This window comes from Helianthus annuus, chromosome 6 (genome assembly GCF_002127325.2).
Source record: "Helianthus annuus cultivar XRQ/B chromosome 6, HanXRQr2.0-SUNRISE, whole genome shotgun sequence".
Lineage (NCBI taxonomy): Eukaryota > Viridiplantae > Streptophyta > Magnoliopsida > Asterales > Asteraceae > Helianthus > Helianthus annuus.
In genome coordinates, this window is record NC_035438.2 from 39,341,814 (window position 1) to 39,366,205 (window position 24,392).

Consider the following 24,392-nt stretch of genomic DNA (forward strand, 5'->3'; position numbering starts at 1 on the left):
GTTGAACCACAAGCTGAAGTCCCTACTTAGTCTACTGACTCGAGCAGGAATCACCCAAACTCGGTCAGAGACGGTTTGGAACCCAAGTTTAACATTTAACCCGAAATCGGTATATCTCTCGGTAGAACCCGAATCTTGCACCATGTGTTTGTTTAGAATGGTTTATAAATCGGTTCAAGACTCGTTTTCACCTTTTTGAGTGTAAAAGAGTTGAAAGATAGATGAAAACCCATCTTCCAATCCTTTTCCACCGTGAAATGTTAAGATCTTTGGATGATTTTAAGTTATTTATGTGGAAATCGGTTAGATCTAAGTTATTCATGGTGGAATGATGTCAAAACTTAGTGTTCTTTGAAGAACACATGATGACATCACCCAAGAACACCTAGATCTTGGTGATTTCATGGATGAAATCCAAGTTTTGAAAGATAGAAAGATGGAGAATCGATTAATGAACAAAAACGTACAAGGATTAGAGTGAAATACTTACCGGTTTGAGAGAAATCTGAGATTTAGTGAGAAGAAGAGGCTGGTCGGTCAGAGCTTTTCCAAAAGTGGAAAGTTTGACAAGGACAGCCCTATTTATAGGCTTCCAAAAGAGGAAAGGGTCAGCTGATCGAACAGCATCCCTGATCGAGCAGCTGTCCGATCGAACAGCCTGTTCGATCGGCTAGCCTGTTCGATCAGGTTGCCCTGTTCGATCGGCTTGCCTGGTTTTTGAGTGTTTCGCGACGATTTTTGATATTTCGACTTAGAACGATGATTTGAGGATGATAGAATTTCCTAATCAAATTACTTTTAGTCCCAACTACTATATCTAACATACGAGCATCCTTACAACCATTTCGGGTTCGATTTCCATTGAGTTTGATTCACCTTTGAGTCTTGATTGATTTTGATTGATTCACCACACACTTTAACATAAAAATAAACACGCACAAGTAACACATAAGGCACACACACACGTATAAAAATACTAAAATCCCCACACTTGAGTTCGATGATTGATTTGATTAGCTTGATTATTGATTGACTAGCTTTATTGCATTGTTACTTCCTATCATTCACAGTCGGTCGTTGATTCACAGTTCGATTATCGGTCGATTAGTTTGATTATACAACACTTACTCCAAATAATATGAAAATCAAAATAAAACTAAAATGAAATTAATCTTTATTAATCTTTAATTCCAATAACAGTCAACACTTGACTTTGACTTTGACTTTTGGAAAACACGGGGTGTTACAGTCTCCCCTCCTTTAGGGAATTTCGTCCCGAAATTAGGCCGAGAACCGTACATCACCGTGTGATTTTACCAATTTGATGCTTCAGATCTATCTGAACAACTGCGGGTACTTGGCCTTCATGTCACTTTCGAGTTCCCAAGTGAACTCCGCGCCTCGTTTGCCTTCCCATCGTACTTTTACAATAGGAATGCGAGAGCGTCTGAGTTGCTTGGTCTGTCGGTCCATGATTTCGACAGGCTTTTCCACGAAGTGTAGCGTCTCATTGACCTGAAGATCGTCGAGTGGTATTATTGCGTCGTGGTCGGCTACGCATTTTCGAAGGTTTGAAATATGGAAAGTCGGGTGGACATTGCTGAGTTCCTCCGGTAATTCGAGTTTGTAGGCAACTTTACCGATCCTTTCCAGAATCTTAAAAGGTCCAACAAATCGAGGCGCAAGTTTCCCTCTTTTGCCGAATCGGACTACTCCCTTCCAAGGTGATACCTTTAGGAGCACGTAGTCGCCAACTGCAAATTCGCGGGGCCTGCGTCGTTTATCGGCGTACATCTTTTGTCTGTCCCGGGCCTTCACCAAATTTTCCCTTATCTGGTGGATTTTGTCAGTCGTTTCTTGCAGAATCTCGGGCCCAGTCAATTGTGAATGACCGACCTCGTGCCATACAATAGGCGAGCGACATCTCCTACCATACAAGGCTTCGAAAGGTGCCATTTCGATGCTGGAGTGATAGCTATTATTGTACGAAAATTCGACCAACGGTAGGTGTTTGCTCCAACTACCACCAAAATCGATAACACACGCACGGAGCATGTCTTCAATAGTACGAATCGTTCTTTCAGTCTGCCCGTCGGTTTGCGGGTGGAATGCGGTACTCAAATTCAGCGTCGTACCAAGAGCTGCTTGAAAAGTTTCCCACAATCTCGATGTAAACCGAGCATCGCGATCAGAAATGATGTCTCGAGGCGTACCATGATTCTTAATGATCTCGTCGGTGTAGATTTGGGCTAGCTTGGCCACCTTATAGTCTTCTCGTATTGGCAGAAAGTGGGCTGATTTGGTTAGACGGTCGACTATAACCCAAATACTGTCGTGACCTGATGGCGTGGTCGGAAGCTTAGTTATGAAATCCATAGCTATACTTTCCCACTTCCATACGGGTATCGGCGGTTGTTCGAGTAAGCCTGAAGGTCTTTGGTGTTCAGCCTTGACTCTTGCACAAGTTAAACAGTTACCAACATATAGAGCAATATCCCTTTTCATCCCAGGCCACCAGTACTTGTAGCGAAGGTCCTGGTACATTTTGTCCGCACCGGGATGAATGGAATATCGGGATTTGTGGGCTTCGTTCATGATGATCTTTCGCAAATCTGTCCTCCTCGGAATCCAGATTCGGTCCAGATAATAGAATATCCCGTTGGCTTTGCTCACGAGCTGAGTTCCATCGTGATAGATTCGTTCTTTCTTCAACGTACGCTCGTTAAAGCAAGCGTGTTGTGCTTCGCGGATGAGAGCTTCGAGGTTATACTGAGCCTGGATGTTTCGAACACCTATCACGTAATTCTTTCTGCTGAGGGCGTCTGCAACTACATTCGCCTTGCCTGGGTGATAACGGATCTCACAGTCGTAATCGTTGAGAAGTTCTACCCATCGGCGTTGACGCATATTGAGTTCCCTCTGGTTAAAGATATGTTGTAGGCTCTTGTGATCGGTGAAGATCGTACACCTTGTACCATACAGGTAGTGTCGCCAAATCTTTAAGGCAAAGACAACTGCGCCTAGCTCGAGGTCATGGGTTGTATAGTTCTTCTCGTGGATTTTGAGCTGTCGAGATGCGTAAGCTATAACCTTGTCTCGTTGCATGAGAACACAGCCAAGTCCAAGGTTTGAAGCATCACAATAGACAACGAAGTCATCGCTTCCGTCCGGCAGTGTAAGAACTGGTGCATGGCACAGCATGTGTTTGAGGGTTTGGAAAGCAGTCTCCTGCGCGGTTCCCCACACAAAAGGCTTGTCTTTATGAGTAAGGGAGGTAAGCGGTACAGCAATCTTTGAGAATCCTTCGATGAATCGCCGGTAGTAACCGGCTAATCCGAGAAAAGAGCGAACTTCTGACGGATTCTTTGGCGTAACCCATCCCTTGACTGCCTCAATCTTTGCAGGATCAACGTGTATACCCCGACTATTCACAATATGACCCAGAAATTGAACCTCCTCTAACCAGAACTCACACTTGGAGAACTTGGCGTAGAGTTGGTTTCCCTGAAGCAACTCGAGAACCAATCGCAAATGCTGCGCATGTTCGGCCCTCGATCTGGAATAGATCAGGACATCGTCGATAAATACAATGACGAAACGGTCTAAGAACGGTTTACACACGCGATTCATCAGATCCATAAAGACCGCGGGTGCGTTGGTCAACCCAAAAGGCATGACAACAAATTCGTAGTGGCCGTATCGGGTTCGAAAAGCGGTTTTGGGTATGTCTTCCTCTTGAATCCGCAACTGATGGTAGCCTGAACGTAGATCAATCTTGGAGAAACACTGAGCACCTTGTAATTGGTCAAACAGATCATCGATTCTTGGTAAGGGGTATCGGTTCTTGATGGTCAGCTTGTTCAATTCCCGGTAATCGATGCACATTCGGAACGACCCGTCCTTCTTTTTGACGAAAAGGACTGGTGCGCCCCATGGAGAAGTGCTCGGGCGAATGAAGCCTTTTTCAAGTAACTCTTGAAGTTGGTTTGAGAGTTCTCGCATCTCAGATGGAGCGAGTCGATACGGAGCTTTGGCCACTGGGTTGGCTCCTGGAATAAGGTCGATTCGAAAGTCGATATCACGACTTGGAGGTAATCCAGGAAGATCATCAGGGAACACCTGAGGAAATTCTCGGACAACAGGAACATCCTTGACTTCAACTTTCCTTTTCTTGTCCGTCTCTGCTACAACAATGTTGGCCAAGAAGGCTCGATATTCCTTGCGGAGATATTTGCGAGCTTGAAGACAGGACATGAGCTTGAGATCTTTTGCAATAGTTTCACCATAAACACATAGAATATCACCACTAGCTAGCACAAAACGAATCATCTTATCGGCACACACAACTTCAGCACGGTTTTCACGAAGAAAGTCCATGCCTACTATGACATCGAAACTTCCGAGTTGCATTGGAATGAGATTAATCGGGAATATATGATTGTTGAGCTCGAGAGTGCAATCACGGAGCACCGAATTGACAGCAATGGTTCTTCCGGTAGCGACTTCTACTTCGAAGGGTGACGAAAGATAAGAGCGCTTACGTCTAAGAAGCTTCTCAAATTCAAATGACACAAAGCAGTTATCGGCTCCAGTATCAAACAAACATGATGCATATATACCATTCACAAGGAACGTACCATTGACCACGTTGTTATCAGCTTGAGCCTGGCGTGCGTTGATGTTGAAAGTTCTGGCGTGAGCGGCTTGTTGTTGAGGCTGCTGTTGTTGTTGCTGGGGTTGTTGAGCTTCTTGTTTCACCACTCTGTTCGGGCACCGGTTTGCGAAGTGGTTAGGGTCACCACATGCAAAGCAGGTCCGAACATTGTTTGCCGGGGCCTGTGCAGCTTGAGGAGCTTGAGGAGCTTGAGGAGCAGGTAGCAGGGCTTGGTTAACAGCGGCTTGAGCTTGCGTTTGACGGGGACCATAGCGGCAATTTGCAGTGAAATGCCCGTAAACGTTGCAGTGGGCACAGTAACGGCAGGCCACACCCACCGGGTGATGATAAGAACATGTAGCACAGAGTGGGTGGGGGCCGGTGTACGCACGCTTCGCTGGCGGCGCATTGATCACTGGCGCAGTGCGCTGTGGTTGTTGCTGTTGTTGCGGTACTGACTGAAGAGGAGCAGCATTGGTTGCGGCGGCGCAATTCTTGTTCTTCTTTCTTCTTCTCGAGGACTTGGAGGCTTGAGCAGTAGGGTTGTCGGTTGATGCGGTAGTAACTTGATGCAACGACTTGGATGGCTTATCCCAGACACCAGCCTTAACTCGCTTGTCGTTAATCTCGGCAGCGAGTAGGTAGGTTTCCTCGATTGATGCGGGTTTGGCGGCGAACACATAATCTGCAACACAATCCGGAAGAGCACGGATGTATTTCTTGATGGTCATCTCGGGAGTCTTGACCTGGTCTGGACAGATAATGCTCAGTTGTTTGAAACGGGCAGTGAGACCAGCGTTGTCGCCCTCCTTCTGCTTGATGGTCCAGAACTCATCCTCCAACTTTTGGCGTTCGTGGGGAGGACAGAACTCGTCTAGCATGATAGCTTTCAGTTCCTCCCACGTCAGCTCGTAGGCAGCGTCATTCCCGCGCTTATTCCTTTCGGCTGTCCACCAGTCCAATGCCCGCGACTGGAAGACACCGGTAGCATTGAGAGTTCGAAGATGATCCGGGCATCCGCTTTGACGAAGGGTAACTTCCACAGAGTCAAACCAGTGAAATAAGCCTGTAGGGCCTTCTTCACCGGTGAACTCCTTCGGTCCACATGCCTTAAATTGCTTGAAACTGAACGGAGCTTTGCTGGGTTCAGTGAGGGTTCGGGATTCTTCCGACGACTTGCTGGTGTTTTCGTACACCTCACTGGCAGCTTTTGCTACAGACCTCGAGATGAGCTTGGCGAGACGTCGGTCCCTCTTTTCCTGACGGGAAAGGTTTTGGCGGATTCTTGATGATGACGACATGGTCTGCAATAGACATCGCCATAGGGCTCAACACAACGAATTCGAATCTCGCACGTCTTAGTTTACTAAAGCTTAGAATCACGTCGCATCTCACGTCACGTAACACATATAAACACATAAGCACATAATCATAGAGGCACATAAGCACAGAAGCAATTAGAGCACATAAGCAATTAAGCAAATAGAGCACTTAATTTCCTAAACACGTACGCACTTTTATCACAGAGGATGTCAGAAAACAGAAACCTATAACCACAAGTCGAGTGTCGTTCGTTTTGCATATCGGATAGCATCACATTGTATCGTCTAACTTAGTCGTATAGCGTAGTATAGCACACTGGTTTTGTTTAGATCACATCAACAGGGATTTGAATCGAGATAGGATAGCAACAAAGTCACGCAGATTGATAACAAATGGAGCAATCAACGAATCTTAAAACACGTAAACAGGTAAGTCATACAAAATCAACAAAGCAACACTCAAAATCGGAAAATGGATTGTCTGCGGCTACTAGACTTTGACTAACCATGGCAATTTAACTATTCACAGTTGACTTGTCGTCACTTTCGACTCTAGGGGACATGTTTCTACCTCGATTCTTGGGCATTATGCATGCGCATTCTAGGCCATACTTGTGAGTTCAGGTCGTTGGAGTCCGTCAATTGCCTTGGCGGGATAAAATAAAGTTGGAATAACTGCCAAGGTTAGGGTTTCACCCCTAGCTCAGCAATTTCTTCCTTGTTTTAAGAAAATTTTAGAGGAAAAATTTTCATCAAATTACGGGTTTCAGCCCTGATTTGGTATAATTCTCCCCCGTTTGTTGATAGAAATATCGCACAAATAGTTGGCAAATATTCGTAATTTAGGCAGGAATTTGCGGGTTTCACTCCTAATCCCGTCCAAATTACAAAATTTGGCTCGGAGTTCGGATGTAATGATAGAATAGAAGGAAACAACATAAAATAAACACATAAACTTGGTCTCTTGGTTCCTAACTATAGTCTAGGTCTCTAAGACAGCGATCCGGACTAGATCGTGTCTAACCTAATTCCCTATAGTTATGGCTCTGATACCAATCTGTCACACCCCAACCGATGGCGGAATCATCGGGGCGCGGCACTGAGCGAAACAGATTGTTCAGAAGTTTCCACAACAACTATCATACAATTCAGTTATATAACACGTCCCATACCGTGTCCCAAATAATAACAAGTTATCATAGAAATCAACTAAACAATATGGGAACTGTTCCGACAACTCAAATTCTTAGTTATTACAGACCGAAAGTAAATATTGTTTTAAGAGTTCTAGGCAGCTAACGGTAGATCTTACTGACTACAGGTGCCAGTACAAGATCTACAGATAATTATGACCCTGGAGCAGGTATGTGGACACTGTCCTAAGGTCACAGGCTCCTAGAAGCTTATTATTGCCTCGCTTCCCTAGCACGCTAGTAGCTTAAACACCTGTCACATACGTTAAAATAAAAGTCAATACATATAATGTAAAGGTGAGTACACAAGTTTGATATAGCATATAGAGTTCGAATAGTTTACGCATAACCAAGCACGTACACAAGGGCAAACGATGCATGTAAATTATCAACATGGGACCATCGATACCAACGACTTCGAGTTGACTGTCCGAGACAGTTCGCAATACATGATTACCACTGTAATCCATGCAGGTAATTGTCCTTAGCAACCCCCGTATGAACGGGTGCTGAGTCCAAACTATAGTACTACGTTGCTAAAGCAGGTAGATAGCACTCCACGTGTAAACATAATAAACAGCAATCATTTAGACAAGTAATACATGCAAGTAGGTTAGCGTTCAAATAGTTTGTGTTGTTTGTGAATTTGATAGATTACGTATGTAACACCCAAAAGTGCTGAAAGCAAAAAGGGATCGAGTATACTCACAGTGGTTGATCGTGGATTGAGAGGAGTACTGAGAATAGGTTAGCCTGAATAGTTCGATAACACAACGATGAGTAACGCGGAAAAGTAAACAATGTACTTGGATCGAGTAGGCCATTCGATCGGACAGCAGTTCGATCGAGTGGGCTGTTCGATTGGTTTGAAAGTCCGTTCGAACATCCATTCGATCGGCCGGCTGGCTCGATCGGCTGGTTCCTTCAAGTGGATTGTTTCTTCCTTTGATGTGAAGGATGTGTTTGTGTATGATGGTTTGTACTACCTTTCAAGTTGGCCGATCGAACAGCTGTTCGATCGGTTAGCCCAACCGATCGGTTAGCATTGCATTGTTTTCAAATATGTCACTCGATCGGTTGGCATGCTCGATCGGGTGACATTCCAATGTTTCGAAAAGTCTAAGTGTTTTGAAGTATAGTATCTCATGATTCGAGCAGTAATGATTACAATCGAGTGGCGTAGTCGATCGAACAGTACCTCGTCAATACTACACTTCATGAGTTTGTGGGACTAAGTGCTAGTCGATCGGTTAGCCTAGTCGATCGGCTGGCATAGTCGTTCGGTTGGGCTGTTCGATCGAACAGCCTAGCCGTTCGGCCAGCTTCTCGATTCGGTTAACCTACCACTTAACACTTGGTTATTCCCGTTAATTGTTGATGTTTTAGAGATATTTTGACTCCGAGTTGAACCACAAGCTGAAGTCCCTACTTAGTCTACTGACTCGAGCAGGAATCACCCAAACTCGGTCAGAGACGGTTTGGAACCCAAGTTTAACATTTAACCCGAAATCGGTATATCTCTCGGTAGAACCCGAATCTTGCACCATGTGTTTGTTTAGAATGGTTTATAAATCGGTTCAAGTCTCGTTTTCACCTTTTTGAGTGTAAAAGAGTTGAAAGATAGATGAAAACCCATCTTCCAATCCTTTTCCACCGTGAAATGTTAAGATCTTTGGATGATTTTAAGTTATTTATGTGGAAATCGGTTAGATCTAAGTTATTCATGGTGGAATGATGTCAAAACTTAGTGTTCTTTGAAGAACACATGATGACATCACCCAAGAACACCTAGATCTTGGTGATTTCATGGATGAAATCCAAGTTTTGAAAGATAGAAAGATGGAGAATCGATTAATGAACAAAAACGTACAAGGATTAGAGTGAAATACTTACCGGTTTGAGAGAAATCTGAGATTTAGTGAGAAGAAGAGGCTGGTCGGTCAGAGCTTTTCCAAAAGTGGAAAGTTTGACAAGGACAGCCCTATTTATAGGCTTCCAAAAGAGGAAAGGGTCAGCTGATCGAACAGCATCCCTGATCGAGCAGCTGTCCGATCGAACAGCCTGTTCGATCGGTTAGCCTGTTCGATCAGGTTGCCCTGTTCGATCGGCTTGCCTGGTTTTTGAGTGTTTCGCGACGATTTTTGATATTTCGACTTAGAACGATGATTTGAGGATGATAGAATTTCCTAATCAAATTACTTTTAGTCCCAACTACTATATCTAACATACGAGCATCCTTACAACCATTTCGGGTTCGATTTCCATTGAGTTTGATTCACCTTTGAGTCTTGATTGATTTTGATTGATTCACCACACACTTTAACATAAAAATAAACACGCACAAGTAACACATAAGGCACACACACACGTATAAAAATACTAAAATCCCCACACTTGAGTTCGATGATTGATTTGATTAGCTTGATTATTGATTGACTAGCTTTATTGCATTGTTACTTCCTATCATTCACAGTCGGTCGTTGATTCACAGTTCGATTATCGGTCGATTAGTTTGATTATACAACACTTACTCCAAATAATATGAAAATCAAAATGAAACTAAAATGAAATTAATCTTTATTAATCTTTAATTCCAATAACAGTCAACACTTGACTTTGACTTTGACTTTTGGAAAACACGGGGTGTTACAACTTGCACATGGCATAGTTAACTGAAAATTTTAACCAGGTTATAGTCAAAGGACGTAGCGTCTAATGAGTTTTACAAATAAAGGATTGTGACTATAATTATTAAAGTTAAAGGCTATCCATTGCAATCTGACACAAATATAAAGGACGAAAAGTGTAATTTACCCAAATCGTTATAATGATCTGGCTTTATAAACAATATGTTTTATTTTCAAATCACGTTTGTTTTACATTATCATTTACTTGGTTTCGCCGCAATGCGCGATATAAAAAAAACTAGTATTACAATATGATACGTAATAAGTTGGTTCAGTCGATAAACATAATAAACTCGATATGTGCTAATGTAAGGCTAGTTTATTTAGTAGAGACACATGCCTTTTAGAAAGGATGTTATATGCTCAAACCTGTTTAATGAAGTACTTTATACTAAGAGTGAATTTCAAGGATTGTCCTTTATCCTTATACTTATTTTTAGGCGCTGTCCTTTATCTTTAAAATTGATAAGTTTTGTACTTTATGTTTTAAAATCCATCACTTTTTGTCCTTTAGGCATAACCCAGTTTGTTTTTTTTGAACTGCAAATTTCTTTACTCCTGTCGTTTGTGGGACTTGAACCTGAGATATCCCTCTCCCAAAGTGTTTAAAGTCATTGTCTTTGTCAATGGACCACTACTCCATGGATTGTTTTTTCAGTTAAATGTGACCATGTGCAGATCATGTGAGGGTAGACATGTCATTTAATGTCTCTATGTATTTCTCACTCTACAAAACCCTCTTTATCTCTTTACTCTGTCTTTACATCACTTCCACCACCACCGCCACAACCTCCTTTCACTAACACAACCAAATCCGGCCAAATAAAAAAAACGACTACTGCCTAAAAAATCCACTACAGCATTTCGAAGATACGAAGATGTTAACCACAACCCACCTCTGGTCCGATCTCGTTCTCTCAGGTCTAAAATCGCAAGCTGGAGATTGTCGAAACGACCTGAAATCACAACTGTCTCTCTTTGAAATCGCAGGTCAGAGATGGTCAAGCTATCTCTTTCGCTCTCTCTCTCTCTCCGATCTCGATTTAAAAAAACGTAGCGTAATTGTTCGTTTCTCTCTCCTAGAAATTAAGAACCATTGTAATTGTGTTTCCTTTTGTTGTTGTGTAATTATGTTTCCTTTCTCTCTCCTAGAAATTAAGAACAATTGGATTGATTTGGTGGTGGTTTGTAGGTGGTGCTTATTGTGATGGAATACATAGAGACATTAAATGACATATCTACCCTCACATGACCTGCATATGGTCATATTTAATTGAAAAAACAAACTGGGTTATGCCTAAATGACAAAACGTGATGGATTTTAAAACATAAAGTATAAAACTTATCAATTTTAAAGATAAATGACAGCGCCTGAAAATATGTATAAAGATAAAAGAGAATTCTTGAAATTCACTCTAATAGTAATTTGTGTAACGTAAAGTATTGAAAAATAATAAACTGTAATATGTAAACTCACACCGAAAGTTCTGCATATTGGAGGTATGATGAGAATTTATGGGTTAAAAAAAATTAACTACGTTGACGATATAGAGTACTATGATAATTTCAGTCTTTTACGAAGGAATCTTTATCCTTTATATGCGTTCACACGGTCACGACGACTTTAATATTCTTGAAAGCCCCCACAGACCGAAATGACTTTTTTAGCCTACGGTGAGATCCAATTGCCTTCCATGCCTCAATTTGTTATGTTCATAAACTATTTTCCTCATTAAACGAGATAATAATTAAATAATACCTTATGTATCAAATTAAACGTTAAACGATTTATTTAAAAAGTAAGTAGTTATTGTAACACGTAGGGGGTGTTAATGTGTCGAGTCAAGTCTAAATTCGCATAAGTTTGAGTTTAGTTTGTTTAGAGTTGTATTTTCAAAACTCGAGTTTGATTCGTAAGCAGTTTTTTCGTACTTAAGCTCTGCTTGTTTATTATATATATTTATTAATTTTTTGAATAGTTTTATAGTGGAATTCCTTAGTGCTTCGAGGCGGGCTTTCGGTCATTATCGGTCCGGTTTATTACCATACCGGTACGATACTGATACCCGACATAGCAACCGACACGTGTTTTATATCGATTAAAAACCATAAAAACGAATATCGGTACCAGTGTTGTTCCATCGGTATCGGTTCGGTTCGTTACAGTACAGGTATCGTACAGACACTTGATATAGCTTGCGATACAAAAAAAACTTTATTGCGAATACAACTATGTGTTCAACGAACTTCATACTGCCACGTCAAGAAAACGATAAAAACGAATACGTTGTTGATACCAATGTTGTTTGATTGGCATATGTTCGATGCGTGTAGATAAGTAAATCAACTATATTTGCCTCGTTCGAATAGAACTTTTATCAAATCATACATAATAATAAACACATGACAACAATATATTCAAAATTTTATAAAACGTTATATTATATTAATAAAATTATTTATTATTATAAAAATAAAACTATGACCAATTTCCAATTATATATAGAGTAATCATTATTCAAATAATTTATACAAATATAATATTATACAAGTAAATAATAACCAAATAGAGATTAAATAATCGAAAACTCACTTAAGCTCGCGACCCGATTCGAACTCTATATGTGAAGTTCGGACTTGAGTTCGTTTATTAAATGAGCATTTATAATAACTAAAACTCGGTTCGATTCAAAATTATAGATGGTTAATCTAATAGTAACTCACATTCAATTCAATTCAATTAAAAAAGAAATGACCCATCCTCACTATTTAGTTTCAGTGGCATTTGGTGATGATGAGAGACTAGGCGAGTAGACGACGATCACTAGTTCGATCCTTGAATTGAACAAGTTTTATCTCACCACACTGTTGTGCATTCGGGCGAGTGTTCACAGGTTTCGGCCTAGGTGGGGTTTTTCTCGGTTCAAAGACGAGTTTATTCCGATGTGGTGAATTTCGTCAATAGCCTGTTTGGAGGATTCGTTCGCCGTTAAAAAAAATTAATAAAATATTACATTGAATTTTAAAAAGGTTAGCTGGGTGCATGTCCCCGCACGGTCTTTTGGTGTGCCTCACGAGTCACGACGCCCAACGCCCACGTTTGCCAAATTCTTAACAAGGGTAGTTTAGTCAATACCCATGACGCCTATCATTAAATGAAAAGTGTGTGTGGTATATTCGCCCAGAAATTTTGATTTCCTGTGCCACATTTTCCACCAAACCCCATCTAAACCAATCCTGTCCGTTGAAACAATTCTTGACTAAAGATCACTCTATCCAACGGCCACAAATAAGTACTGGAAACTTCGCTATTTTCCAATCCAACCCCTATATAATGGCAGTGCTTGTGGCTCTCTCGTGCTCAGTCATCACTCTCTAGGGTTTCTCGTTGATCATATTATATCTTGATAATATTCCGGTTGAACAGGTTAGTTCGTCAACGATCTATATATAATATCTGTATGTAATCAGTAACTGCAAGTGTTATTAGCTTTTGAATCGTGATTTGATCGGTTATCGTCTGTTAATATGCTTTTTTTGCTGAATTGTATAATTTGTTAATATTTTTGGATTTCGTACGGTGCGTATGATTTGTCTGTGTACAAATCTGGCACTGTTTTGTGTTTGTGAAGTGAATATTTACTTGTGGTTGCTAATTTTGGGGATTTTTCTGGTTTGACTTTGGTAGGTATGAATGTATCTATGTTATATCTTGATTTGTTGCTGAAATTATGAATAATTTTGTGTTATTTGAATGTGAGTGAGGTTTTGTTCATGAAGGTGTGTGTTTATGAGTTTAGTTATCAGTTTCAGGATGATCTGATTAGTAGATATTTTTGGTAGGTATAGATGTTTCTGTGTTATATCTCGATTTGTTGTTGAATTTATGAAATATTTGTGTGTAATATTGATGTGTAAGTTAGGCTTTGTTCATGTAGGTTTGTGTTTATGAGTTTAGTTATCAGCTATAGGATGAACTGATTAGTAGATATTTTTGTGGAACTTACATTTGTTAATTGCTGGATTAGATTTGAAAACCATGGGAAAGAGCTATCCATGTGTTAGTGAGGAGTACAAGAAGGCTGTTGATAAAGCCAGGAAGAAGCTCAGAGGATTCATTGCTGAGAAGAGATGTGCTCCTTTGATGCTCCGTCTTGCGTAAGTTTTACGATCATTTTATGCATTATTTATGTGATTTCGGTTTAAGGAAATAGGAGTTTTGTGTTTATCATTTTCTGCATCTGTTTTGATCATGCTAACATGCCTCTGGAAATGATGGTTATCCGATAAATCTTTTAGAGTAGTTAGTTCACTTTTAACAATTTTTTGTACATCTGAACAAGGAGATGCACTCCACTTATTGATATAAAATGGATTTTTTATGAATCAAATATTGTGGATCCTGGATATAATTATTCAGTAACACTGGCCCGTTATTTCAAATCATAATCATATAATTAGTTTCTAAAACAAATGTTTCTTTACTTGGAATGAATTACTCTATACCCGATTGGCCAATTTTATGAACATATCCTGAAGTCTTTCACTTATATCCTCATAATGGGCTACAGATGGCACTCTGCTGGTACTTTTGACGTGAACACCAAAACCGGAGGTCCTTTTGGTACCATGAGGTACAAGGCTGAGCTAAGCCATGGTGCCAACAACGGTCTTGACATTGCTGTCAGGCTGCTGGAGCCTATTAAGGAGCAATTCCCCATCCTCTCATATGGTGATTTCTATCAGGTAATTTAAAATCTTTTATGCAAATACTTCCGGTCTGGATTAACTAGTTGGTGCTGATATGCTTATCCTTTATTGTAGTTGGCTGGTGTTGTTGCTGTCGAAGTTACCGGAGGACCTGAAGTTCCTTTCCATCCCGGAAGAGAGGTTCGTGTTATTTCCATCAAATTGTCAATTGATTCTGTTTAAATTCTATATTGTTTTAAAATGCATCGTTATGTTCTAATTTGTTTTTCCAGGACAAAGAAGAGCCACCAGTTGAAGGCCGTCTTCCTGACGCAACAAAGGGTTAGTGAGTTTGATATCTTCAAAGTTTTTGATGATTAACAATGTGAAGTCTTGAAGTTGTTAGATATGTTAACTTGCAGGAAACGACCATCTGAGGGATGTGTTTGTTAAGACCATGGGCCTTGAAGATATCGACATTGTAACTCTATCTGGTGGCCATACTCTGGTTGGTTCAATACATCTGTTGTTTTATTCATCGTTATGATTGATCACTGCAAATTTCTAATGATTAAGTGTAACCGTTTATAGGGAGCTGCCCACAAGGAGCGATCTGGATTCGAGGGACCATGGACTCCCAATCCTCTTATCTTCGACAACAGCTACTTCACGTGAGTTTTTCTTTATGTTTCTGTCTTCGTTTGATTCTTGTTATAATCAAATTCTAAAAGGGATCTGTTTTGAACAGTGAACTTCTTGCTGGTGAGAAAGAGGGGCTCCTGAAGCTACCCACCGACAAAGCTCTTCTTGAGGACCCTGTATTCCGACCGTTGGTTGAGAAATATGCTGCTGTGAGTACAACTTATACCACCAGAACATATATATCAATATATCATAAATATAAGTGGATGCTTAGTTTTTTTTTTTTTTTTTTTTTTTTGTTTTGGATTTGAATCAGGATGAGGATGCATTCTTTGCTGATTATGCAGTTTCACACATGAAACTCTCCGAGTTGGGGTAAATATTCAACTTTTTGGTTTTATATCTGCCATATAAATTCCATTTGTGCTGACAAATTTGTTTGGAACTATTGCAGATTTGCTGATGCCTAAAGTTTGTGATGGAGTGGGGGCGACCTGTTTGGCAATTATATTTTGAGTGTTAAAGTGTTTTTGTTTTGTTTGTCAAGAGATTAAAAAACACACTGTGAAGCATATGAGACCCTCTTGAGTTGGGGTTGCAGTTTGATTAATGAAGTATTCAGCCTTGATTTATAATTTTCTTAATCTTGAATTTCTCCTATTATTACTAATTATTTGCATTTGAAAAGGCCTTAGCGTTTGTTAAATACCGTTACTAGGTTTTTGTTATTTGTACTTGTAATCGGGGATAACTGAATGCTGTTAGGCCTATAAACCAATGAACACCAAAAACGTATCTGTATTGCTTATTTTTACTTGGGCTTTACTCCTCTTACAGTTAAAACTGGTCTTCAATAATTCAAGGAAAAAACAACAGTAGACAAATACAACAACGGTAGACAAATACAACTGAACATAAGATGCATACATTTGATGTTATTTCAAGGGAAAAACAACTATAGACGATTTAGACAAGATGCATACATTTGACCTTGACAACGTGGTCTGCCTAGATTATTGTTATGAAATGTTCGGTAGGTCTCATATGCTTTAGCAATTTATTTTACATAAACCATGGAAATCATTGTTGAAAATATTATATTCGTGCATTAGTTTTGTAATCAATATATTCAGTAAGTTATGTTAAGCATAATATGGACAACTTCATACATAATTTTGTATTCAGTTTGGGTGGAATACTGAATCTATATATTTTACCATTCTTTTTAAACAAAAAGTTACACATTTTGAAGATGACAAACCAAGAAACATAAACATGCAGAACAAAATAACATCACAAAGGAAAACCCATCAAACACATCCGTGAAATAATATACATCTTAGGAAAAATGGTTCCGTAATTTTATCTATGATAAGGGGTGGCAAAAGCGATATATAAAAGTGCATGTCTAAACGCCTTAGGGTAGGTTGAACCCATTCAGTATGGATTGAGGATGCAAACGTGACGCTTGGATACCCAAGTGAATACCATCTCGTCCCCTTGATACTGAAATTTTCATCCGGATTGGAGATGGTAGCGCTGCCCATCTTGTGCACGTTTTCTCTTGCTTCTCGTCTCTCTCTCTCTCCCTCTCTTATTACTTAATAAATTAACTATTTAAAAAATGTTTGAGAAGAATTCCATGGTTTGACCGTTTTAGGATAAAAAGGATGAGAAAGAAAATTGGATGTGACACAGATGTTGTTAAGGACGGTGAGAATCGACTTCCTCCACGCTAATTGCTTTTTCCGGCATCTTCTTTCTTCTTAGATCCCCTTAGGTTCACATATTCCTTTAAACTTTAAATTGGAAAGTTTACCATATCAAATAATGTTTGGTTGGCACAACAATTGAAATGTTTTCCTCACTTTGTTTTGGAATACACAATTTCGACTAAAATACCCTCACAACCATACAATGTATTTCGTGTTTTCTTCTGGGCTTCTTCCAAAACCGTGGATCTCTGTGTCTTCTTCGAAGATCATCGTCACTTCATCTTGATTTTTCAAATGTCGATCGCCAAAGCGGCTCACTTTATAATCTTGCTTCACATGTTACGGTCAAGCTTGATTCCATTTAGATTTCAACATTCTTGTTCTAAAGGCGCTTTTGTTTTCAGCTTCTAGCTACACCAAACAAAGATCTCGACATCCTCCCTGGCCTTTATCAAAGATTTTCCCACATGGCCATCCATTAGCCATTAGTTTTATTGATCGAATGTTAACATCGGATCCAACCAAACGAATCACAGGTACCACCATTGACCATACATAGTTTACTTCCAAATATTTGAATAAACACACAAACTGAACCAAAATTCATTTCTTGATCAGACCACCCAAATTCAAAATTGTTCCAGACAACTTGCAGACGAAGCCCGTAGCTGATCAATCATCATCACCCATTTTGACCCGCTCTTGTCAAGATTTTGTTATAGCGTCCACAATTCGACCCGTTTACAAGCCTAAGAGAGCCCAAAATAGCAAAAGAAAACCCTAAACGGGTCGACTGCCACGGTTTAATATCACATAACTTTTTAAAAAAATATATGTCCAAGGACCTCTAATTAGATGTAAAAATCCAACAAACTAGAATCAAATAGAAAATTTCATACATGTACACTTGCTCACCAACATGAGCAACAACTGATCAGAAACATCACCTGCAACCGCAACCATAAACGGGCACATGTTCCGGCCAAAAGCAACGGCAGTTACCATCCGAACATAAAAACGCTGAACAAATTCCAAAACAATACCTACCATCTTCTTTGAAAACCGTCATATTGTTTGTTATTCATATTCAAACTGAACATCTACATGTGAATACATTCGCATGAGACTAACGATTGAAGTTGTGAAATTAGCCAAAACCTGACATTCTTCATGGCTTTTCGCCTCTGAAACGACCCCGTTAATGATCATCTTTCTGAGATGCGGGCACCGCTCCAAAAGCCCCGCCACCCACTGTGAAAACAAGTCGGTTATCACCGTCCACCCGAGTTCTAGCATGATCACATTCTTGAACTCAAAAGACTGTTGCAAGCTGTACTGAAGTGGGACCTCTTTTAGATCGTAACACAACGACAAATGTGTCAACTGAGGGAAACACACCGAGATCGTCTCCATATCAACAATTTCATCTTCATCGTCAAACACAACCCCCCCAAAGCCGAAGGCCTCTTAACCTTGACGCTTTTGAAATCATATGATGAAATTTTGTCCACATGATTGTGAAGTTACTAACATCCACAACTTCAAGATTTTCGGTGTTTTCACCGATATCGAGATGGATAACGCTGACATCATCGATCTTTAAAAGCTTTAACGTCCCTTTACCGACAAGCTCGAAAACATCAAGTGTACAATCTTTGAGTTGTAATTTCTCGAGGCTATCGGCCTCGAGAATAAACTTCTCTAAACTTATGGCTTCAACAGATAAATCTTTTAAGGACGGGCTGTTCAACTCCATTGAGGCTTGTGCATCTGACATGGCGATATCGAGGCTTACAAGTGTCAAAATCTCGACTTTCGGGCAGGCGGTTAGTAGGTAACTTAAATCGAGAGCGGAAATGCTGATGTGGCTTAACGAAAGAGATTTTAAGCACGGAAAACGCTGATAACTCGGCTCGATTCCACTTATGGTGTTATGTGATAAATTCAACACTTGGAGTTTCTGGCGACCGCATTTCTCGATTATGTTGATCGTGGGCGATGTTCTTACGTTATAATGTAACTGTCGCAAGCTTTCGCGAGTGTACATGAGCCATGCGATCACGGGGGCTGCTGAGAACTCATCGACGTCATCCATGATGATGGACAGACATTGGAGACCTGTGGTTTGGAAGATGGTTTGAGTGATGAGAATCTCGAGCCTGCTTGTTGTGAGCTCGTGATAAACGGGCCAGTCGTTTGAATTGAAGGAGAGTGTGTGGAGGTGGACCCGCCAAGCTTCCCGCCATTTCCGGCAAGTGGCGGATGCGATCACGACATCACGAGCGGCACCGAGGCGAGAAAGGATGTTGCCGATGACTTCCACTGGAAGATGCTCCATTTTTAACAAATCAATAAATTTTGAAACTAATGTTTAGATCCTGCAAATGAAAACATAGTATTTGTCAAAAAGACAGGTTGTTCCATCAGATCAACTCATCCACTAATCAGTTATCGCTTTCTTCAAATTGTAAGAGTAATCTAACAACTAACATATAATAAACGAAAAGTCCCAAGAATTCAAATCACAAATGAACCAAACAAGTCACTTAACAAATTTATCATCACAACATTATATCATTTTGCAATAAATCCAGTTTGCCTATAAACTGAATTAGTTTAACTGGTGTTTGGATACATGCCTAAAATGATTACTGCAAATTAAAGTCCTAACAATTAATATTCCCCCAAACTAAAATAAATCCAGATTTAAACACAGTCTACAATTAAGAACACCAAACACCTTAATATTCATAAAAAAACCCTAACAAATGCAAACAAATCAATCTATTACACTAATCGAGTTTTGGCTGCAGAATTAATGAAGATCCATCACAGATTCAACCATGTACACCAAAACTAAACGAATTGACGCATCAATCGACTGATTTCAACTTCAAATTTGATCAAATACAACGCATCAACGAGTGAAAACATACCAGAAGGAAGAATCTTGAAGCAAAAACAGAAAAGAAATAGGAGATGGTGATTGGATTAGATCGAATCTTGTTTTAGGGTTTTGATGGAATCTAATATGGGGAAGGGTAGGGTGAGACGGAGGAGAAAAGGTTATTGTTTCTCTCTCTCTCTCTCTCTCTCTCTTGGTGGGGATGATGGTTTGTAGGTCTACAATTGTACATCCACTCTGGTGCGTGTGCGTGTGGATTGTGCGTGACATCTTATATCTATACCTTCACTTCATTTAAGTGGGTTAACCAATCATATTGATGAAAGATTATCCATTTTCCATTTTTCTTTATATCTAGAGGGTGCTATCAGATACTCACAGGGTCGGTACAACGTTTTTAGGGGGACGGAGTCATAGCGGGGAGTGGGGTTCCCGCACGGGGAAGGGGTGTCGGTGCTGGATCGGTGAGCGGGGAGAGGTTTCTTCGGTGAGTATACACCGATGCGGGAAGAGGAGGGAAGGAGGAGAGAGGAGAGTTTAATGGTAGGTCTCAACCCCTTTCAACCAATCATAATTTTTTTTTAATTTTTTACCACTCTCCATGTGTTGGACCATTGCCAGTGATTGAGTGCAAAATGGGAAGTGGAATGTGGACTTGACATGACATGATATTATTGACTAGAGAATAACTCAAACACCCTAAGACCATGTGCAGTGGTTTAGTGAATAATGCCCCTACCCTTGGGCGTTTTGCGCCACGTGGCAGTCCAGTCAGCATGGGGACATTATTGGGCGTTATTGCAAAAGTGGCGTAGTGGGAATAATGCCCAATAACGCCCATTCCAATGATTAAACAATTATTATTTTTTAATTAAAAACTTAAAATACTTCATTAAATTAAAAAAAATACAATACTAGAAATAAAAAAAATAAAATCCGACTAAATTAAAAAAAAAATACATTAGTTTTCGTCTTCGCTTTCTTCACCCTCGCCAACTTCGTCTTCCTCGTCCTCCGTTTCTTCTTCACCCTCAGGTGATACAAACCGAACCGACCATGCGTGTTGTACCAAATCAACCGTAGTTGTACCAAATCATCCGCTTTTTGTTTAAAATAATCGTAGTTGGCTTCCAAGTCGTCGACTATGCGTAGAAACAACCGCTTACTCATTCGGAAACGACGCCTAAAAATCTGGTTCGAAAATGTCGGCGCCTCATCAAAATAATCTTTCATCAAACGATCGTGTGCCGAGCGTCGGTCTCGTTCAATATAACCTCTTTTTTTAATTTCTGGTTCGGGGCGGCGACAATGCTTCACGTATCTCACCGCTAGTTGACAAGCACTCGTAACCGCCTCTTGCTCGACCTCCTCATCGGTGGAATCATCGCCATCTGCAAAAAACTCTTTGTAGTAAAAATTTACCATGGATGAAAAACTAGGGGAATCCATCAATTTTTATAAAATGGTAGTGTTTTTGAGAGAGTTTTTGAGAGAATTTGAAGGAATTTTGAGGTTTAAATTTGAAGGAGTTTATATATATATAGGTAAAAGGTTTAAAAAAAAAATAAAAACTTGAAACTAGCCGTTACTAGCCGTTGCTAGTTTGTGATTGGCCGGTCAACCCCCAACGAAGCGTTATTTAAAAAACGCCAAATACAAATTTCTCAAAAATAACTCCCGAAAACGCCGGGGTGTAGTGGCGTACGTGCGTGATTGGGCGTTTTCGTCGAAATTTTTTTATAAAACACGCCCCATTACGGGCGGTCTAATAGTGATTGACCACTCCCTCCACCCTTAGAGGTGTAAAGCAAACTAAAAATTTTTGGGCCTCTTGAATAGAAATCACAAGTTCGCAATAGAGATTAGAGAATTCTGAAATAAAATTCCAAACGCAAATCTGCAATATATACATATTTAATAAAAAATAGCCATTAAACTAACCTGGCGAATGTTGCAAAGTTAAAATGGTTAACGTTTATAATTAGGCTGGTGGGTGTGGAATGACGCCCCCAACCACATCAGACCAATAACGCCTGAACATCGCCTCCTAGGTGCCTTTGAGGGGCGGGCCTTCGCCATCCCACAAACGAGCACCAATCAACATGAATTGGTGGGGGCCATAACTTTACACCAATCAATATCTCTTTTTCTCCTTTCTTTTTGTCTATTTTCTTTTTTTATTCATAGTCAAGGGGCTTTAAAGCACACCATGGTAGTTAAAGTATGCTGGCTTTAAAGCCCCACTATCGCGCTGACATGATGTCTTAACTATGGAGGATTCATTCCACACCACCTAGTCTTAGAGTATCTCCAATATCATTATGAGAGGTTTGGAATCCAACTCGCCACCTCAACACACCACATCATTCCAAACCTCTACCTTAAAAAAAAAGTATTTTTCCTCAAACACTAAACCAGTCCAATCCAAACTTCCACCAAACTTATGATATGAGGTTGGTTGAACTTAAAAATTCACCTAAAATGAAAAAAGTAAACAATTAAACTAAATTGAATTTATTCTTAAGTTTATCTAACAAAAATTTAATGTGTATATTTAGTCAGGTTTCGCATAATGTATTAGTGTTGTTTCAAAACTAGGGGTTAAACCCGCGCTTCGCGGCGGGCGTACTGATTTATTCAACGCTAAAAAAAACTAAAACATCTTAGATAAACAACAAAAAAAAAACTCCAAAAAAATGAAATATTATTATATTAAATTAGCAGCTAACCGTTTAGAAATTGACCTGTGCCATACGACGGGAACTCTGTACATGTACAGTTGCAATATGACCCATTACATGTACCTTACATACCTGTCCCGTTACATACAACTTATAACTACGAAGCTGACATAATAAAAAATGCAATATGCAATTAACAAAATCTTACTTGCAGCGGTGCTCTATGCAATCTGATTTGTTACGCATCCTTTGTAGTAACATGGTCGACACTCGTCTATTATGTGTCCGGTTACCAGTAACACACAACTATGAAACTGACATGTTAAGAAATGCAACGTGCAATTAACAAAATCCGACCCACTACCACGACCAGCTTGGGTCTTTGATGTAAAGAAGATGACAAAATACTTTCCGCATACCAGAAGCGTGCTTCAGTGCTTCACAGTTTCCGCGACATAAGAAGACGAAGTAAAAAACAGATCCTTTGGAACACGTGGTGCAAGAATAGACACATGTCAACATGCTTGTAGAAACGTTTGGTGCCCATCCTCATCACGTAACAGACTGCATGTACCTGGAAGAATGCAATAAAATAAAATAAAAAAGTATCAACCTAAACACCAATTTAGAGATGTTTGGATTTTCATTAAATTATCTGATTATTTAGGGTTGTATAATTAGTGTCATTATAGCCTAAGCATGGCAAATCAGCAGGACGGATAAAAAAATTACAACTTTTTTACATTTATAATTTACTTTTGGAGCAAAGTATTTAGGAAGTCGGTAAATATACACTTTGGATGACTTTTGATCCGTTCTTTGGAGCAAAAGGTGGTGCGATCCTTTCCATTAGTTTTTCCCTTTAAGTTCAAATAGTCGTAGAGCTGTGGTTTATAATATGTATAAAGAACAAAGTTAACTCTAAGCATCCAATGAAAAATAGCAGAGCTAATTATTTTTCCTTTGAAGACACTAAACAATTCAATTAATAATCAACAATTGAAGTTATTAGATCATTTCAAAAGACAACCTTTGATTTTGTCTTTTGTTGAAATTAAGAACGTATTTCATCTTGTTAAACTTGATTTTGTCTTGATGTATTAGGTTGAGCTTATTTTGGATATCTTCTTTTGAATTATTGAATAATATTTTAGATTGTTGAATTTTGAGAGCCATGTATTAATTCCTCTTTTCAAAATCGAGCCAAACCAAGCCGAGCCAGCTCGGTTTAAAACTAAGCCGAGCCCGAGCACAGATTTCCAGCTCGGTTTCAAATCCGAGCCGAGCCAGCTCGGTTTATAATCGAATCAAGCCCGAGTTTTGCCCTAGCTCGGCTCGTGAACAACCCTACCGTCCATATATTAATCCAATAACCCACTATAGCAATAGGAAACTCATAAGCCACATTGGGCTAAGATACAAAATTAGAAGAACAGAGGTGGTCCGTAACGAATATGTAATCAAACTCATAAAAACAAATGAAACTATATTGAGAAAAATTCACAGGAAACTCACCAGGCCACATTGGGTTAATCTCTCTTCCACCACCATTGGCGACGGCGGTGGCTATCGATCCATTCTCATCTCCGTCTCTGGACGCTTTCTTCGGATGCCGGTGACGACGGTGGACATCATATTTCCATAAATTTGCAACTACTGGAGCACTTAATTGCTGAATCGAACCTGTTGGAGCCCTAATCGCAGACGAAAAGCGTCTTGGAGCACTAAATAAACAACCGTGAACGTTGAGTGGTCAGATGAAGGGAGCTAACAGTCAACGGTCGAAATCGTCCTTCATCTTCGTCGGAAACCTAATCTCACTATCTCAGACGAAAGGAGTAGGTGTTGGAAAATACGTGAAAATAGCATTTTTCACAAATATAGGAAAATGATTTTTTCCTACT

The 24,392-nt window shown here is 39.8% G+C and overlaps 1 protein-coding gene, 1 long non-coding RNA gene and 1 pseudogene across 2 annotated transcripts; 1 reads left to right on the forward strand and 2 right to left on the reverse strand.

Annotated features, from left to right (window-relative positions):
• Positions 1–13,132: 13,132 nt before the first annotated feature.
• Positions 13,133–15,831, forward strand: LOC110918963 (L-ascorbate peroxidase, cytosolic). Its single transcript, XM_022163241.2, has 10 exons — positions 13,133–13,283; positions 13,885–14,014; positions 14,428–14,602; positions 14,681–14,746; positions 14,839–14,887; positions 14,968–15,053; positions 15,137–15,216; positions 15,294–15,396; positions 15,504–15,562; positions 15,642–15,831. Exons 2-10 carry the CDS (start codon positions 13,896–13,898, stop codon positions 15,655–15,657), a joined length of 753 nt encoding a protein of 250 aa, XP_022018933.1. The 5' UTR covers positions 13,133–13,283; positions 13,885–13,895; the 3' UTR covers positions 15,658–15,831.
• A 1,177-nt stretch (positions 15,832–17,008) lies between these two features.
• Positions 17,009–20,071, reverse strand: LOC110918956 (annotated as a pseudogene).
• Positions 20,072–22,490: 2,419 nt separating this feature from the next.
• On the reverse strand, positions 22,491–24,149 carry LOC118479777. Its single transcript, XR_004860555.1, has 2 exons — positions 24,004–24,149; positions 22,491–23,062 (listed from the first exon to the last, which is right to left on the reverse strand). It is a non-coding gene; the product is annotated as an uncharacterized LOC118479777 (long non-coding RNA).
• Positions 24,150–24,392: the final 243 nt, after the last annotated feature.

Excerpts from the sequence above, each read along its gene's own strand:
- LOC110918963 (XM_022163241.2), top strand. The coding sequence starts at position 13,896 with ATGGGAAAGAGCTATCCATGTGTTAGTGAGGAGTACAAGAAGGCTGTT. Across the intron at positions 15,054-15,136 it reads TATCTGGTGGCCATACTCTG|GGAGCTGCCCACAAGGAGCG; the intron begins GTTGGTTCAATA and ends AACCGTTTATAG. Across the intron at positions 15,217-15,293 it reads TTCGACAACAGCTACTTCAC|TGAACTTCTTGCTGGTGAGA; the intron begins GTGAGTTTTTCT and ends TGTTTTGAACAG.